Source organism: Stegostoma tigrinum, chromosome 8 (assembly GCF_030684315.1).
Source record: "Stegostoma tigrinum isolate sSteTig4 chromosome 8, sSteTig4.hap1, whole genome shotgun sequence".
Taxonomy (NCBI): domain Eukaryota; kingdom Metazoa; phylum Chordata; class Chondrichthyes; order Orectolobiformes; family Stegostomatidae; genus Stegostoma; species Stegostoma tigrinum.
In genome coordinates this window covers 92,710,075-92,729,458 of record NC_081361.1, presented here as the reverse complement: position 1 = coordinate 92,729,458, position 19,384 = coordinate 92,710,075, and the positions used below count along the sequence as shown (strand labels likewise).

The following is a 19,384-nucleotide window of genomic DNA, read 5'->3' as shown; positions in this document are numbered from 1 at the left end:
AAATTTGGTTCAGTGGTGTAGCTAGATGCATCAATTGAGAAAATCCTTTGTTTTGCAGATCAACCAGACACCAAGAAAGTTGCTCAGAACGATCGTAAGTAGTGCTTTTCCAGCTCTTCTGTTTTCGTCACTTCGCAGTAGATCTTTTCCCATTTGTAATTTTTTTAAAAAAAGACTTGGATGATTGCTCCCTGTTCTTTTGTATAAACAAAAAAAAATTCATGAAATGCACTCGCATGCATGTATCCCAGAATCACATTCTTACTGTTGACAAGATAGTTGCAGTTTGTGGGATGCTCCCGTGCTACTGTTTCTCCAAAACCGACATTTGCAGTCATAAAGGGTGCCACGTAAGGTGGTTTTTTTAAATGAACTAGAATGTCAATGAATAAGTCATTAAGATATAAAAATGTAGGTAAATTTTGTTCAAGCTGGAAGGCAAAGTCAGGCTTGCAAAATAACTTTGGAATTAATTGCCTGAGCATGTTTCTTCCCATTCTGAAAATTGGAACTCGGGTCAGGTGACCTATCTGTGGAACAAATTTAAATTTTGAAAGAAAAAACAAGTCATTCCCATGAGTGGAAAATTACCACTTATCTTTTAAGAAAGTTCAGAATCACTTGTCCGATTGACACTCACTCAACACACTAGTTTGAGGACAGCAAGACCTCATGAAAACAGTGACTTTTAAATACTTCAATCATCTACTCACGTGAAAAGGGCAATCATGAGAGTAAATAACCAACTGAGGATGGCTCAGAATTTGAAATTAATGAGCAAAGAAAACTGAGGTGATACTGGTTTTGGAAAGCAAAGTTGACCTCAAGATCATATTGTATTTAAACTTTTTTTTTACTATTTCATTGTTAGTATTAAAATGATTTTAAGACTGGTCTTGTTGAGTCATCCTCAGCTGCGTAGTTATTTTCGTTATTTGGTGTGAACAGGGGAGTAGCACTGAGCTGTTGAAAATTTGAAATCTATAAATATTGGTAATTAAATGACCATTTCGCAAGGTACTCATGAGCAAGTGTAGCATGTCTCTTGCTTTTTTGGCAATTTGCCAAATAGAAGGCAATATGTAAGAAACTGAAGTGACAGCTGGTCGTGAAATGGTGTTCACATTTGACTTCGTGAATGAATAAATCCACTAAGATTCAAGAGAAACCATGCAGAACCAAGGGTTACAGCTGGGACATGTACTAAATGGAGTAATTAAGGTGAATAGGATAGATACAGCTGAGGGGAAGTTTAACCAAACAAGGCAGAAAGACTGGAACAATGTCAACAACATTCGATTAGGTAAGTTGGGAAGAGGCTTGTGTGGACCATAACAAGTTAATCAGCAGTTTGGTCGAATGATTTTCTGTGGCAAATTCTGTGCTGTGTGTTTGTTAAAATCTTTAAACGTGATTTGTGACCTTTTCATGATGTACATTTGTCACTTTTAACAAGGACCCATTGTTTTCACAGCGATCAGTCATCAGATTATTGATTAATACTTTTTTTTTCTTTCAAGCATTTGGAGCACAGCTAGCTGCAATGCATCAACAGAGGTAGGGAAAACATTAGCTTCTTCAAGTATATAGATAATAGGAACTGCAGATGCTGGAGAATCTGAGGTAACAAGGTGTAGAGCTGGATGAACACAGGCCGAGCAGGAGGGCTGACGTTTCAGGCCTAGACCCTTTAGATTAGATTAGATTCCCTGCAGTGTGGAAGCAGGCCCTTCAGCCCAACAAGTCCACACTGCCCCTTGGAGCATCCCACCCAGACCCATCCCCCTATAACCCACACACTCCTGAACACTATGGGCAATTTAGCATGGCCAATCCAAATAGACTGGGAGGAAACTGGACCACCTGGAGGAAACCCACACAGACTGGGGGAGAATGTGCAAACTCCACACAGACAGTCACCCAAGGCTGGAATTGAACCTGGGTCACTGGCGCTGTGAGGCTGCAGTGCTAACCACTGAGCCACTCTGGGTCTAGGCCTGAAACATCAGCCTTCATGCTCCTCTGATGCTGTTTGGCCTGCTGTGTTCATCCTGCTCTACACCTTGCAAACTTATTCAAGTAGTTGTTTGATCATACAGATTGTGAATTGCTGATTTAAAAACCAATGTTGTCAAAGGTTTACATTTTGTGTTCATCAGAACAATGCATAAAAATACCAACTTAAGGGAAAATCAACATTTATTGATGAACAGGGACTGCTGTTTGATTAACTGATTGGCGCAGGCAGCACCATTGAGTATGGACTGTTTATGATACATCCCCCTACTCTACCCCTGTAAGCCTGCATTACCCATGACTAATGCACCTAACCTATCCATTCCTGAACACTAAGGGTAATTTAGCATAGCCAGTCCACCTAACTTGCACATCTTTGGTCTGTGGGAGGAATCTGGAACACCTGGCGGAAACCCACTCAGTCATGGGGAGAGCGTGCAGACTCCACGCACTCAGTCACCTGAGGCTGGAATTGAACCCGAGCCCCTGGTACTAAGGCAACAGTGCTAACCACTGAGCTATGGTGCTGCTGGATTCGTTCAGACTTTAAAAGTTGACCCTTGACATTTCGTTGACAAGTGAACCAGCAAATGGCTGTCACTTAGGTTGAATTGAAACCGGCACAGTGAGTGAGCATTTTTTTTGCCTGCAAAGAGCAGAGCCCCACATGTTAATATATGTAATTTCCAGTGAATGCAAGTGCACGCGTTGCAATCCCAATTGACAGTCCTACTTTTCTTCTCGCTGTAATTCTTTGAATGCTTTAGATTATCCTGCAATTGTCTGATTGCAGAATGGTGTCTAACATTGGAAATTTGAGAGTTTTGCAAGAGTGGGCTGGTTTGGGCATGGTCAGTACCTTATTGTGAACAGCTCAAGCTATTTATTGTTTGATATGACCTGCCACTGTTTGGAGCAAAGGACTTATGTACCTGCCGTAACACTGCAACTGAAATTCCTTGACCACATCACTGATTTGTATGACAATCGAATACCTCATTGGCTTGATGGCAGCATCCTATTTGTTGTGTGTCATTAGAATTGCTGCTGATAATTTTCAGGGTAATCTGGGCATTGTTCAAAACATGGGTACAGCCTTAGACTTCTGAGGTTGCATATGCTCACTTGAGGGCAGATCGACACTGTTGTTCAGGCAGCATGTGGAAGTTACAGTGAACATTTGTAAAACATCAGCTCTATCTCACCTGGGGCTTTGTACACATTTCTAGGCACATTGGGAAAAATATGAAGTCTTGGCAGAGAAGATAATGAAAATATTTAAGACAATGGTTCCAGGCATATGAGATTGCATTTGTCTGGACAAATTGGGAGTTATTAGAGATGGTCTAATCTGAGAGACCTTAACAAAGTAGATAGGTGAATTCAGATATTCATAGAATGCCCAAAAGCAAGAGGACATTGATAATAGGTGATTGAGCCACGAGGAGTCTGAGGAAGCCTTTGGTGCATCTGGAATTTTCCTCTGAGTATATAGTGGAGGTAGAGAGAATGTAGGTATTCCAAAGAGCATTAGATAAGCACCTAAAGAGAGAAGGTTTGTAGGCTTATGAAAAAATGGCAGGGGAGTGGGATTAGCTGAGTTGGTCATGCAGAGTTGGTATGAGCATGAGAGACCCAAAAAAAAACTTGTGTGTGGAACCATAGAACAGTAACATTGCAAGAGGCCCTAGCCAACACTGTTTTTAAAATGTGTACATGCAGATTTGATTGGTGTTTGACTAGCATTAGAAGTATGTAACTGGCAAACTTCATGAGACACTTGCATGCAGGGTGAAGACCAAGTATTTTTTCTTGGGATTAGAATTGACGGGACTGGGTGCATGTTTCACAACCCAATTTATGAGCTTGGAAAGATAATGGTTTGGACGGCCTGTCACTGGATCCCGAGGCTGATGTTCTGGAGATGTGGTTTCAAATCCCAGCATGGCAGCTGATCAAATTGATGATGACCATGAAACTCATCGATGATTCAGTTATGTCCTTCAGGGAAGGACATGTGCCATCATTGCATGCTGTGACAAACATGGGACTCTAGCCCTGCTGCAGCCTGGTTGACTCTTAATTGTCCTCTGAAATGGTCTCCAAGCTACTCAAGCCGAAGAATAGTTAGGGTTGGGCAAAAAATGTACCATTGTTGCATCTCATTGAATAATATATTTCAAATATTAAACATGTGCAGAACAAGTAGTGCATTTGCCACATTGATTGTGGCTTTACTGTTCTGAAATACCAATGCGTGTTCCTTTCAACTAAATTAAAGTGCAATCTGTCCTCCCTTTGACATCATAGCTTTGTTCCATTATGAAACTATTTGAGGTGAATCATAGGACTCCATGTGACCTTGTTAAGACTGGAATTAGGTTACTCTGAGTAGCTATTGAAGTAACTCATTTTAATTTGCCTGTTGTAGTGACACATGAACTGCTGTAGGCTTAGTGTTTTAAAAATAACTCTATGGTACTGTACAGTTCTTTATCTGTGCAACAGTTGAGGAACTTGTACTATACTTGTAGAAGCAAGAAGCTTGCTTTCTTCACTGAAGCTTTCCTTGTCTGAGGATTTGCTTTCGTGAGAAAATACTGTCTCACCTGGTTGCTAGAGGTTATGCAATGGAGGCAGTTTAAAATCTCAGATTGTAGGGTGGGCACAAACCATTTTAAAAGCCATTGATAAAATGTTAGAAGAGTCATTATAAACTCCTGTATTCCACACTTGTGACTTAATGCTACAATCCCTTTTGAATATGAGCCAGAAACCCCCAGCAATGGCCTGTTGCCTCTATCCTCACCCAGCTCATCAAAGCAGTGGATGGTGCAAACGCACCAGTTGATTTGGGAAGACGCTGATCTTCAAAGCAACTGCTGCCCACATGTGGCTGAGAATGCAGGTAGTGCACTGGACCTGGTGACCACACAGGAATCTGCCAGCTGCAGCAGAAGCATGTCATTCTCGAGTTGTGGGGGACTGGCTTTTAATAAAATACTAGTGATGGTTGGCTGATTTGTGTTTAAAAGTTTCTTATATTTAGTGATCTCTTGTTTTATTTCAACAAGGATGTAGCAGAGTTGCTTATGCACCTTAGTGTAACAGTTTTACAATGTTTTTTCAAGCAAAACTGTCCTCAGGATCTTAACAGTAGTTTTAACATTGATTCCTAAAAGAAGAGCCTGTCTTCTAATACTTCCAGATCTGAAGAACCAGCCTCATAACGTTAACTCCAGTTTTTCCTTCCATAGATGCTGTGAGTTGTGCTGAGTTTCTCCAGCCCTGTTTCTGTGTTTGCTTCATTTTAAGTCTGTTCATTTTAAAATAGATTTTTTTGTAATGTAGCCATAACTTTAAAAAAGAACACCTATACTACAGCGTACTGTGGGACATTAACAGGAAAAAAATTAAGCATTCTAAGTTTGAAATTCATTACGTTTCTGAATACCAACATGAAATGCCCTTGAATGTATAGATATAAAGAAGGTGCAATATACAGTAAAAATTGCACTTGGTTTGCATTAACTGATCTCCATCCAGTGGCAGAAATTGGTCAATGCCGTAAGCAGCCGAAGGCCCAGATTTTACTGCAAGCTCAATGGAAATGGTAGAAAGGGACCACCTGAAGAGGTTTCCAGTAGTGTCAGTGGACAGTGTTAGATAATTTCTGATCTTTGTTTTTAAACATAGGGCAATTGCCACAGAGGAATACAAAGTACCCGATGGTATGGTTGGATTCAGTAAGTAAACATCTCCATGGCGCTATAACATTTTGTTTTTACATTTATATTTGTGTACGCCACTGATGTTATTTTGACTCTTAACGACTTACTGTTTTTATTTCTTGCTATCAACATCCACTGTCCACCTTCAGTTACCTTTGGAAAATACTGAAGCCAACTTTGGCTTGTGCTACATACTCCATACCTTTTAGTATAGGCTTTCATGAACTTTCCCATACATGTTCTTTGTTTTTTTTTGCCTAAATATCCTCTATCATGCATCTCAGCTTTATTCCCTGCAACAGCATCTGTGTCAGCTTGGATGCTGCTGAAGCTTTTGTTATCTCCACATTTGTGTTTTGATTCTTTTGTAGCTAGCCCCTTGCCTTTCAGGGGGATCTGTCTTGAGTTCTCCTTGTGTCTTGTTTAAGGATTCCATTTGGTGACCATGCCTTCAGCTGAATAGATCCCAAGTCCTGAAAGTACTTTGTTACATCTCCCAATCGCCACCTCTTTGTCTTCACATCAGTCACCTCAAAGACCTCCTTTAAAAACTATCTCTGTGAAGTTTTTATCACTTTCCTGACATTCACCTTGGCTTCACTTTCATGTTTTTGATCACCCTCTGAAAAGCACACTGAGTTGGTGGCTGAACCTAATCAATCCCAAGCCTTGCGCCATCCTTTGTGACCTGCATATAGGAAAATTCACTGGGACTGCTTGTTACAACTCCCGGCGAAGCATTGACACAAGTGGTAGTAGTGATTTTAATACAGGCAGTCAAACCTGTCTGGTTTGGGCTTTGTCTGAATACGTTGTGTTAGACATGTAACTCCCTTTAATAGGATAATTAAGAAACACTTGATTGTTTTCTATAATTTGACAGAAGATTTAAGCAATTGTGTACGAAGAAACATTAGGACCAAGTGGATATACTTGTAAGAACAAAGGAGGAAGTTCTTTCACATCTCTGTTTTAAATGCATGCCACCTGTTTCCTTGAGTTTGATATTTCTCCACTCATGGAAACATCATTTCAACTTCTACCCTCTCAAGCCCCCTCAGAATCTCATGTTTCTATAAGACCACCCCATATTGGTCTAAACTCAAGTCATATAGCATAGAAACAAGCTGTTTGGCCTGCCCCTGCACTTTGTCCGTAGCCCATTATGCCCTGACATTTTAAGTGTTCATCCAGATGCTTCTTAAATGCTGTGAGGTTAGATTAGATTACCTACAATGTGGAAGCAGGCTCTTCGGCCCAACATGTCCACACACTAGCCTGCACATCTTTGGACTGTGGGAGGAAACCGGCACACCTGGAGGAAACCCACGCAGACACGGGGAGAATGTGCAGACTCTACACAGACAGTTGCCCGAGGCTGGAATCAAACCCGGGTCCCTGACGCTGTGACGCTGTAGTGCTAACCACTGAGCCACCATGTCGCCCTGGTGAGAATACCAGGCTGTGTTCTCCAAATTTCTACCACATACTGGGTGAGAAAATTATTTCGCAGATTTCTAAACCACTTACTCCTCACCTTAAGCTTATGCCCTCTATACTTAGGCACAGCTGCCATGGGGAAGAAATTATCATAATCTACTCTGCCTATGCCTTTCAGTTTTGTAGACCTCAATCAGATCGTGCCCTCAACCCCCTCGTCCAAAAAAGAGGGTGTTTCTCCTCAAAACAGGTGTTTCATCCCAGGCAGCATCCTGGTGAATCTCCTTTACACCCTCTTCAGTGCAGTCACATCCTTCTTGTAGTGCAGTGACCAGAACTGTCCAATTTACTAGCTGATCAATATCAGGCTGTAATCTGAGACCATTCTCCTCCCTATCAATAACACCACCAATATATGTCATCTACAAGCTTACTAATTATACCATTTACACTAGCATCAAGTCATTAATGCGATCCCTGTGGAATAGTGTTGGTCACAGGCTTCTGATTACAAAAACAGCCCTCCACCATGAACCTTTGTGCCTTGTGCCTTGCAAGTTTTGGACTCAGTTTGCCAATTTGCCTTGGATTCCATGGACTCGTACGTTTTGGACCAGCCTTCCATGTGAGATCCTTTTTAAAGGCCACCCTGAAGTCCAGATAAACCACATCAACTGCACTACCCTTATCGATATTTTTGGTCACTTATTCAAAAACTCAATTAAATTAGTCAGACAGGAGCTTCCTTCAGAAATTTGCACTGACAATCCCTGCCCTTGCAAGTGCTAATTAATTCTGTACCTCTGAATTTTTTCAAATAACTTCCCTATCACTGATATCAGACTAATTGATTTGCAGTTCCCTGGCCTATCCCTGCTGCCCTTGAACAAAGGAACCGCATTAGCCATCCTCCACATTTCTGGCACTTCACCTGTGGCCAACAAATTCTGAAATAACTCCTCCATGGGCCCAGCAATCTCTTCCCGTGCCGCCTTTTGCAGCCTGGGATACATCTCATCAGGCCCTGGGGATTTATGCACCTTAATGTCTGTTAAAACATCTAATCCCTCTTTATTAATCCTAACACAGTCTTAAATGAGTGAAATTATTCGTAGTTCAAGGCATAACCTCTAATGTCATTCATGACAAATTAACCCCGAACCCCAGGAATCATCCTAGTGAACCTCTTCATTACAGCCATTAATGTCAGCTTATCCTTTTTATTTAATATGGGACCAAAACTGCATACCATGCTCCAGGTGCATTCTCACCAACACCCTGTACACGCTTGCAAGAAATCTTTCTGCTTTTAAACTCTCAACTGTCCGGCAATAACACCCAAAGTTCCATTTGCCCCATTAACCTTCTGCTGTACCTGCATGCTAACATTTTGTGTCTCAGGTACAGTGGAGCCCTTGGAGTCCTCTATTTAAATAAATCTCCCTTTTGATTTTTCTGCCAGAGTGTATAACCTCATGTTTCATTAAGCTCCATCAGCCACATTTTGTTAACTCACTCAACCTATCCATATCTCCTTTGAGATTCCATATGTTTTCATGGCAATGTGGTCTGCCACTTGCTTTTGTCTTGTCAGAAAATTTGGATACACTGCACCCCCCCCCCCCACGTCATTAACATATTAACATCTATAGGTCTGATCATTGTGAAGCTGCACCTTTCCAACCTGAAGAAGACCCATTTATCCAGACTCCGTCTTCTGTTTTAACTAATCCTCAATTGAAAGATTATTCCTTCTGATGAAGCAAAGAAGAGTAAACTGCTCTCCCATTGGCAAATGATGCATGTTTAAGTGACTTGGATAATGCACTGCTGAGAGTCTGGAGCTGAGATCTATGCTGAATATCAGTGAGAAAATCAGTGCTTTTCATTCCAACCTCAGAACCCTTGTGGTTCCTGGGGTTGTAATTTTGAATTTCATTTGCTCTTCCACTTGTTTCTCTCTCCCTACTCTGTTCATGCCCATCCTCCTTCCTGATTGTCTCCCTCTCTAGTCCCTGTGCTCATTAATTTTACCCCAGCATTGTAAGAGCTGGTGTTTGGAGGGGGTGATTCGAATGGCAGTCACTATTATCTACTACTTGATCTGTGGCATGCTCATGTGTTCCTGTAATGTGCATAGAAGTGCAAAATAGATAAATATGTCATCCCAGCAGATGGGTTTTTGAATTAAAACTGTGATGTCAAGTAGAGTTACCAGTGACAGGGAACATTCCTTTTGATGATCTCATGATAATTGCTTGATCAAATTCAGTATTTTTTAAATGGAGCTTCAGTAGACCCTCAGGGCCCAGTCAGAATCATCAAAGTGGCCCCTTGCCACACAGCCACCACTGTGGTCTCAGCTTGTGATCCCAAAATTTTCATCTGGTTAATGACTTAGTCTGGGAGTCTTTGCTTTTAGTAATGGTTTGAAAGAGGATAATTGCTGGCTTATTTTTCATTGAACCATTTGCAAGCTTGTGAAAAATTGTACTGTTACAACTTTGTGTAAAACTGTTCACTCGCATATTTGATAATTCTATATTGATTGCAGTAATTGGTCGAGGTGGAGAACAGATCTCACGCATACAACAAGAGTCTGGGTGCAAAGTACAGATTGCTCCTGGTAAGATATTTATGAAGGTTGAATTTTTGCTTTGTTTGGATTATCATCTATTTTAGAGGAAATGGGTCCGAAATCAGTGTGAAAAATATAAACGGAGACAATAGTTCAGAATTATAGCTGCCTGCTGTTAGTTTATTCCAAATGTGCGAATTTTGGTTTAGTTAAATAAAGGTCTTGTTTTGCTGTCCCTTGATTGAAGTACAGTTACTATACTTAACTAAATTTGATGCCTTGGATTTGTATGAAAGTCTGATTCATTTTTACCAAGCAAATGGACCATTCAGTTTAATAGGCGTGTTTGAATTGACTTCTGCATGACCAATATTGTACCTTGCATCATCTGACATGATTAACATATGGCTCTGTTCCCTTATTCTCCCATGTACTTTACCTTCCTTTGTATACATCCAAGCTAATTCTGTTGGTCCTGTGTGTGTAGCAAGAGAAGTACTGACATCCCAAAGAGGTAAAAGATGATGTTAATGGTTTTCTGCAGCAATGCAGTTCCTGTCTGGCATCAAGAACCCTCAGCAAAACTGGAGTCTGTACGAATCAGGAATAGGAGTCATTTCAAGCACAAATGAAGTTTGTCTTGGTTGTTGGGACTCAGCCATGTCAGTCTTGCAACATGACTGGAAGAGCTCCTCAGGATAATGTCTGAAGTCTAACTGGCTTCACCTGTTTCATCATTGAATCCATATAGCATTTAGGATTAGTGCAGAGCTGGAGGAACACAGCAGGCCAGGCAGCAGCAGAGGAGTAGGAAAACTGACGTTTTGGGTCAGGACCAGAAACATCAGCTTTCCTGCTCCTCTCATGCTGCCTGGCCTGCTGTGTTTCTCCAGCTCCACACTTATGTTCTCTCAGATTCCAGCATCGGCACTTCTTACTGTCTCAGCATTTAGGATTGACCTGCTGAGTGACAAATAACATTCATACCAGGCAAGTACCAGCTAATGGCAGTCTCCAACAAGAGAAAACTTGGTGATTTCCCCTTGAAGTTCAGTGGCATTATCATCACTGAATCGTCCTATCAACATCTTGAAACAGAATGAAACGGGCACACGCTATAGCTAGAAACGCCTGTCAGAAGCTTAGATTTCTGTGTCAAGGTCACTTGCCTTATGATTCCCAAACTTGCAGCCATCCATCATCTGCAAGAAAGAGGTCAGGAATATTAGAGATTACTCCCCATTTGTCTGGTTGAATGTAATTTCAGTAATGCTCAGGAAACACTAACTGGCAACAGGACTAGGCACTTCAACCCCTTGAACCTGCTGTGGTTCAAGGCTGACCACTTTATCCCCTTTGATCACTTCAACCCCATGAACTGTATCTAACGCCTTGAAAACTCTTGTGATCGAATAGTTAACAATTCAAGAAGTCCATGATGCCATCCAAGTCAATGTCATCCATTTGATTGTTGCCTAATCCATAGTTTGCAGCATTCAATCCCATACCATTGACCTGTGGTAACAGTAATTTATACCATTTGCAAGATGCAGTGCAGCAGATTACTAAGGCTGTCTTTCACAGTACTTTGAAAGCTATGACCTCAAACACCTTGAAAGCAAGAGCAGCAAATGCATAGATGCAGTTGCAAGTTCACCTCCAAGCCCCACACTTCCCTGACTTGGAACTCAACCCCAGTTTCTTCATTCACTCATAATCCTGGAACTCCTTTCCTGTCAACAGTGTGGTATCTATGCAACTCACACCACCATCAACTGGTTCCAGTGGTTCTCGAAGGCAGCTCACTGCCATCACCTGTAGGGAATTACAAATGGGCTGAGCCGGCCCACTCAAACTCCATTGAGCAAATTTTCAACACTCCAAGGAGGATAGTTGTCCTGAACACCTTACTGGATTAATTAGTGGCTATGCAACATTGACTATGAGTTTGGGCTTCCTTGTGACTGTGAATACTTTATCTACCTCATTTAATTCATGCATAGTTTTAATTCCTACTGTCAGGATCACTTCTTAGTGTTTTGTTATTTTAAAAAAAAGAAAGAACGTAGCCTTTTTGCATCTTTGTTAGAATTCTGCCCTGTGAATTGTTGTCAACTTTTCTGTCCTTGTTTTAAACTGGAGACCAGATCTCTTCGCTTATATCTGTAGAATTCACAACAGAAAGCCTGCTTCAAATTCTGTTCCTCTGGGTGGAAACCTCAGCATATGTATTTACAGCTTTAATGTGTTTGCTACAATTACACACTTATTATGAAAGTTCTTAATGACAAATTGTATTTTGTTGTAGCCTTACTTATGAATAATTATACCTCAAATCAGTATAATTTAAAATGTTGGTCGTGCACTTGAATTTGACTAAATTAATTCTACAAATAATGAGCAGCAGTGGTCTCTAAAGTAGAACTGTGCTTCCTACATTCCACGAGTCAAAGCAATTTACCACTAATATGTACTTTGTTTTCCTGCTTGTGCTCAAGCTCCTGTTCTGACATTCCATAAATTCCATTTTCAGACAGTGGTGGTTTACCAGAAAGATCTTGCATGTTGACAGGAAGCCCTGATTCCATTCTGTAAGTAAATTTAAAATGTTCAGTGATTTCTGTGGCGTGTGCTTTAATAGATACTCGAGGATAATTATAATGCCTAATGATTATTTGTGTGCCTGTGTGGTTTAAGCACAAGCAGTCCAATTACAGTCATCCCTCTGATTTTGTATTAAAATCTGATAGTGGATAGGCAAGTTATTATTATTTGTATTAAGATTTTATTTTCTTTTTCCCTTTTACCCGCCATTCTCATTCGGAATACTTAAAACTGTCTTTTTAATGTATTTATTAATATAGAGCTGCAAAGAGGTTACTTGATCAAATAGTTGAAAGAGGTCGAATTGGTCCAGGTACACATCATGGAGATGGACCAGGTACTTCAGTGCAGGAGATTATGATTCCTGCAAGCAAAGCTGGACTTGTTATTGGGAAAGGGGGAGAAACAATCAAGCAACTGCAAGTAAGAGTTATGTTTCTCGTTTTTACCTCAAGTTGTAAGTAATGAATATTGGTGTTAGTTCAACATGCAAAGGTGGGTACATGGAGTTGTTTTGTTGCAAAATAGGAGCGCGCAGGAGTCAAGATGGTGATGATTCAAGATGGACCTCAGCCAACAGGATCAGACAAGCCCCTTCGCATCACTGGAGATCCATTCAAAGTACAGGTAGGATGCAGTAATTTTTGGTAACATTTATGATGACAAAAGTCAGCAATATTGGAAAAATTGAGTACAAGTATTTATATTTTTCCATTGTGTGATTTAGCAAGCCAAGGACATGGTTATGGATCTAATTCGTGACCGAGAACAAGGTGGTTTTAGAGAGCAGCGTAATGAATACGGATCCCGTTTGGGAGGAGCAAATGAAGCATTAGATGTAAGTGTGAGCCATACTGATCAAATAAATAAAATAAACAGGTTGAAGGTTGAACACACTTTTTTCTTTAGACTCTAACCCATTCAACAGAATTGCTGAGTTGCATTAAACATTTTATTTTTGATTGGCTTTAATTTTGATTTATCAGCAGGTTGAGTGCATTGTTTTTACAGGCACATCTGGCAATCTTATTTTTATTGCCATTGGCTTTGTCCATAGGGTCTCTTTGCCATAGTACAGTACATACTAATCATATTTTCTGTTAGGTCCCTGTACCTCGCTTTGCTGTTGGTATTGTAATAGGGAGAAGCGGAGAAATGATTAAGAAGATACAGAACGATGCCGGTGTGAGGATTCAGTTCAAGCCAGGTGAATTTATTAAAGCCTAACCCATTCAAATTGAGTAATTTAAATTTTATGCTTTTCTTAACTTTCCAAAAAATATCTTCCCAATAATTTTTTTATCACAAGATGACGGGACGACGCCAGAAAGGATAGCTCAGATCTTGGGCCCTCCAGACAGATGTCAGCACGCTGCAGAAATACTTACAGACCTCCTACGAAGTGTGGAGGTTAGGTTACAAATGCTTTCTTTTAAGCATGTCAGTTAAATGTTTGTTATAAATGTGCTTCACTGACATTCTGAATGCTGTTTTCTTACCTTGTCTTGAATGTTGATAGCAGCAAGGAAATTTTTTTGTGTTGCTCGCCAGTTGCGACCATCCTGTAAAGAGTAGTTGAGAAGGTTTTTTGCCCTCCTTTTTAGGCTGGTGTGCCTCCAGGTCCTGGTGGCCCTGGGCCTGGCAGAGGAAGAGGGAGAGGCCAAGGGAATTGGAATATGGGCCCTCCTGGTGGACTTCAAGAGTTCACTTTCACGGTACCGAGCAGCAAGACTGGGATAATAATTGGCAAAGGTAATGTGTCGTTGTTTTAAAAAAAAGTTCTGTTTGTTTCTAATTTAATTTAAAACACAGTTGCAGCCATGTTTGGCGAGAATATTGGTGTTCTCCAGAATTGGTCAAACAATTTTAACTCTGTCCAGTGGGTTGTGTTTACATCTCAGTGAGGCCATTGAGCCCGTTAAGTGTGGTTGTGTCCCACAAATGATGCCTGTGATATACTGCATTTATCTCTATTCTGCATCTAATTTTATCAGTGTTTCCTTTAGTTTCTTTCATCCCTATGGAGTTAGTTAGATTCTCTTGAGTTGCTGATATCATGGTGAATTTCATGTCTTAACTATTGATGTAAGGTGGTTCTGTTATTCAGCATTGCCAAGAGGTGGAAAATGGATTGCGATGAAATAGATTAGAGAGAGAAAAGTAATCGTATGTAATTCAGAATGCCAAATGTTTTATATGTTAAGGGGTATTGGTCTATTCTTTGGCTGAGTGCTGTGACAAGAGAGGAGAGGAAATTTCGACTTTTGAGTTTAAAGCACAGGTGGATAATTTTGTCTCAGTATCACTGGGCTTTACTCTGCATCTAACCTTTGTTATATCTGACCAAAGATACTTCATAGAATCCCTGCAGTGTGGAAGCAGGTCATTTGGACCATCAAGTCCACAATGACCCTCTGAAGAGCATCCCTCCCAGTCCCACTGCAATGCCCTATCCCTGTAATCCTGCATTTCCCACCTAATCTGCGCATCCCGGGACACTGGGCAGTTTAGTGTGGCCAATCCGCTTAATCTCCCTTGTGAGAGGAAACTGGAGCACCCAGCAGAAATCCTCATAGACAAGGGGAGGATGTGCAAACTCCACACACAGATGCCCAAGAGTGGAATTGGAGTCGGGTCCCTGGCACTGCGAGGCAGATTTACTAACCATTGAGCACCATACTGCCCTGTGGTGTATCCCTTGACTGAAAAGTATTAAGGCAGAATGTTTGTTTATTTGTAAGGATTTAGCTAAAAGCCTAGATGGTATCAATGTTGACAAATTAGTGTAACTTTTTCTGAAAATCTGCTCTGCTTTAGGTGGTGAGACTGTAAAAGCAATCAGCCAACAGTCAGGAGCACGGATAGAGCTTCAGAGAAACCCACCTCCAAATGCTGATCCCAATTTCAAAATGTTTATTATTCGTGGATCAACTCAGCAGATTGACTATGCTCGACAACTTATTGAAGAGAAGATTGGGGTAAGTCATCAAGCCATCTAATTGGCATATTGAGATGTGCCAAAAACACATACAAAAGGTACATGTACACATGCAAATGTCATTTAATTTTCAAGAATCTCATGCCCAAAAGTGTATATTACTAATTTTGTTTTAAACTCAGTAACAGAAAAATATAGTCCGCGCCATCTAAATTTCCAAGTTTCTACATGTGGTTGGTGGCTAACCTATTGGATAGCATATTACGCATATGGGATGTAGTGGCATTGTTCATATTCTTGCAATCAAAGCTGCACAGAAATACAGACAGACAGCTTGACTTGTGTGCCACAATGGCTGATGGAGTGAATTGTGATCAAACGTGAGGTTATTCACTTTGGTAATAAGAATAGAGAAGCAGAATTTTTTTAAAGACATTGATGTTCACTACAACTGGTTTACTTGTACAGTGGAAAAAAGTTAACATGTAGATTGTTAAGGCAGAAAACTTTATTGCAAGCGGTTTGGAGTACGTGAAAAAGGAAGTCATTCTGCAACACTGTAGGGCTTTGGTGAGACAGTACTGCAGTGCAGTCTGCAGTTTTGGCCTTCATGGTTGTGGGAATTATGCTTGCATTGGAGATGGAGCAGTGACAGTTCATTATTTTGATTCTGGGTAGAGGGGGCTGTTGTTTATAAAGGCTGTGAACTGGGCCCTTTGCTCCTTGAAGTTTATATCTCCTTAAAGTGTGAGGGGTTCAGAAGAGTCTTGACAAAGTCGATACTGGAGAACTAGAAGAGGAACCATCTTAAGGTAAGATGGTTACCTTACCTTAATTGAAGTTGTTGAGAAATTTCTTAATTCACTATGATTCTTCGGAATTTTCTACATTTCAGTGCTAAGAATATTTAAGATTTCAGTACAGATTTGTGGCCTTTTGGGATTGAGGAATTTGTGGAATGTATGGGAAGTGGAGTTGAGACAGAAAATCATGAATTTTTTTTGAATGACGCAGCAGGCTTGAGAGACAGTTAAACTTAGTCCTCTGTTTATATATGTTCTTTCACGTTCTGATGTTCAATAATGGACAGAGATAGAGGGAATTGGACCATTACCAATATAGGATGGAAAATTACTATGAAGAATCTTGATGTCTATTCTGTGAAAGCAAACCAAGATGATGGGATTTATGTGGCACATCACGCGTTTTTTACTTTCTTCTGGAATTTATTGGATTCTTGTTGGTTGGCAAGGAGTGATTTCTTGCTTGCCCAGGAGGTCCACCTTAAAGTAGTTGCGGAGGGTGGCAACATTGCGTGATTTCAGATTTTGAAAGTGTCTTCATACTGACTTCCAATTTACCACCATCCCACTTAACTCCTTCATTGTCTTTAAATTACGAAAATACTTGAATGTGATCCAGACTCAATGTGAAGAAATTTCTTCTGTTAAATAAATATTTGGAACAGAACCCATTGTCTTTAATCTGCACTGTCCCTCATCCTTGCAAGTGTCTGAGGTTACAATTTATAGCCCAAGTGCCTTATTTGATTTTAAGATGAGCAGCATCATTCAGCCTATTTATTTCCATATAGAGTCATAGGGTCATACAGCATGGAAACAGACCCTTCAGGCCAACCAGTCCATGTCAAACATAATCCCAAGCTAAATTCGTCCCACCTGCCTGCTTCTGGCCTATATCCCCCCCAAATCTTACATATTCATCTATATCCAAATGTCTTTTAAACGTTGTAATTATACCCGCATCCACCACTTCCTCAGTAAGTTCATTTCACACGTGAATCACCCTCAATGTAAAAAAAATTGCCTCATTGTCTTTTTTAAACCTTTCTCTTCTCTCCTTAAAAGTGTGCTCCCTAGCCTTGAAACCCCCATTCTAGCAAAAAGACACCTACCAAGACAACTGCCATTAACTCCATCTATACCTCTCATTTTATAAATATCTATCAAGTTGCCTCTCAACCTCCTATGCGCCAGTGGAAGAATGTCCCAACCTGTCCAGCCTTTCTGTATAACTCAAACCTTCCATACCTGGCAACATCCTGGTACATCTCTCTGAACCCTCTCTGGTTTAACAATATTCTTCCTATAACTGGGCATCAAACTGTACACAGTACTCCAGAAGAGGCCTCACCAGTGTCCTGTATAACCTCATCATGACTTTGAACTCCTGTACTTAAAGGACTGAGCAATGAAGGCAAGTGTTCCAAACACCTTTTTAACCACCCTGCCTACATGATGCAAGCTTCAAAGAATTATGTGGCTCTGTTGTCCAACACTACCTGAGGCCATACCATTAATTGTATATGCCCTACCCTTGTTTGTTGTACCAAAATACAGTACTTTGCATTTATCCAGAGTAAACTCTGTCCGCCATTTTTCAGCTCATTGGCCTCTTTGATCAAGATCTGTTTATAATTTTAGAAAACCTTTTTTACTGTCTACTGTGCGGCCAATTTTCTTGTTGTCCACAAATTTGAAAACTCTTAATTGTTCCCTGCCTGTGTTCATTTGATGCTTAATTCATTTGTGGCTTTGTTAGAACCTGCCTCTTGGATCAGGATTTTGATTTTCTTCCTTCCTGTTGTGGTTCAGTGTCAGACTTTTTCTGTGATATTTTTAGTAAATACAAGATGTTAATGCCTTTCAGTGAATTCACTGAGCCTTAATAGGTCCATGGTTCTACCACACAGTACGCTCGTGCTTGATAGTACAGCACTACTCCATAGTATCCAGTGTGACAATATGGTGATTAAATCTGCCTGCTGAATGCATTGTTACTTTTCAAGTTAGCAGCTGTAAAATCATGCACGCCTAAAAAAGCACAGTTGGGAACTTTAATCTTTTATTAATTTTTGCCACAAGCCAAAGCAGGTGAAAGTGCCTAAAAATTAGGATTATGTTTGTAGCTTTCTTAATTAAATATTGAATGCTGCAAGGATATTGAATGTAAAGCTAATTCTCTTTCTGTGTGGACCTTCATTTTATTGATCTGGGAATTGTTTTGAAGAAAGCCTGATTCCTAGAATAAAGGGTTACCTGGTTAAAAATGGGTTGACCAAGTTGGGCCCACACACGTTGGAGATTAGAATGAGAGACAACATTATTGAAACGTGCATTTCTGAGGGAACTTGACAACATGGAAGGTGAAATGATGTTCTCACTTGTAGGTCAGTGTAGATCTGGGGACACAGTTCAAAAATTGGGGACTTCCCAGTTCAGTCTCAGGTGCAGAGGTTATATTTTTCTGTGGATTCTCTAGTCTGTGGAATTCTGTGTCTGTGAAAGACTGAGATTTTTGGTGAACAACGTAGTTCAGTGTTATCGTGCAGGTGGAAAGTGAACTTCACTTCACAATCGTAGCCATTATTCCATTGAATGACAGAGTAAACTTGAGGGACCAAACGGAAACTCGAGCTTCAATTCTTGTGGTAGAAAACCATTGAATATTTGCATTAAACTGTATCTTCTATGCTACTTAGCTGCATGGAGAATTGCTGTATGTTTCCTTGTGTTTTTTTGTGGTCTGGCGATCTCTAGAAACTTCTCTTTTTGTACTCCTGATTATATTTCACAATGTATGTTTGTGCATTTAGGCTCCTACTGGTCCTCCTGGGCCACCTGGTCCCCACGGTCCTCATGGACCTCATTTGCCTCCTGGCCCTCATGGGCCCCCTGGTCCTCCAGGCCCTGGAACTCCTATGGGGCCCTATAATCCAGGGCCCTATAATCCAGGGCCACCTGGTCCTCCTCAACAGTAAGTAATTTGATTTTACACAACACAATTGTTTTAGACTTAGCCAAAGTATGTATTATGTTGCCATGATGTTATCTCTTAACCTCTGCAGTGGTCCACCAGCTCCATATGCTCCACAAGGATGGGGAAATGCCTATCAGCCCTGGCAGCAGCAGGGTCAACCAGATCCAAGTAAGACAAGGTTTCTTTATATAATATTTTGCATGCACTTGTTTAAAAGCAATCCACTGATCTGTTCAGTGGCTCATTTTTCTTAATAAAGGCCGTCTGTTTTTGGCCGTATAGACCAACAGGGCCCTC

General features: G+C 40.7%; 1 protein-coding gene across 11 annotated transcripts in view; it reads left to right on the top strand.

The window, feature by feature from the left end:
- The window catches only part of fubp1 (far upstream element (FUSE) binding protein 1), a 43,550-nt gene that overhangs the window by 10,079 nt on the left and 14,087 nt on the right, over positions 1-19,384 (top strand). For all 11 annotated transcript variants that reach the window (XR_009446083.1, XR_009446082.1, XR_009446084.1 and 8 more), the window contains exons 3-16: positions 59-94; positions 1,521-1,557; positions 5,713-5,762; positions 9,742-9,813; positions 12,299-12,356; positions 12,630-12,792; positions 12,898-12,996; positions 13,097-13,207; positions 13,474-13,576; positions 13,679-13,779; positions 13,974-14,121; positions 15,187-15,347; positions 18,924-19,084; positions 19,176-19,255. Coding sequence is in view for 7 of the 11 variants with exons in the window: in XM_059648137.1 (XP_059504120.1) it covers positions 59-94; positions 1,521-1,557; positions 5,713-5,762; positions 9,742-9,813; positions 12,299-12,356; positions 12,630-12,792; positions 12,898-12,996; positions 13,097-13,207; positions 13,474-13,576; positions 13,679-13,779; positions 13,974-14,121; positions 15,187-15,347; positions 18,924-19,084; positions 19,176-19,255 (1,380 nt within the window). In the remaining 4 variants the exon portion in view is untranslated. The remainder of the gene's footprint in view (positions 1-58; positions 95-1,520; positions 1,558-5,712; positions 5,763-9,741; positions 9,814-12,298; positions 12,357-12,629; positions 12,793-12,897; positions 12,997-13,096; positions 13,208-13,473; positions 13,577-13,678; positions 13,780-13,973; positions 14,122-15,186; positions 15,348-18,923; positions 19,085-19,175; positions 19,256-19,384) is intronic.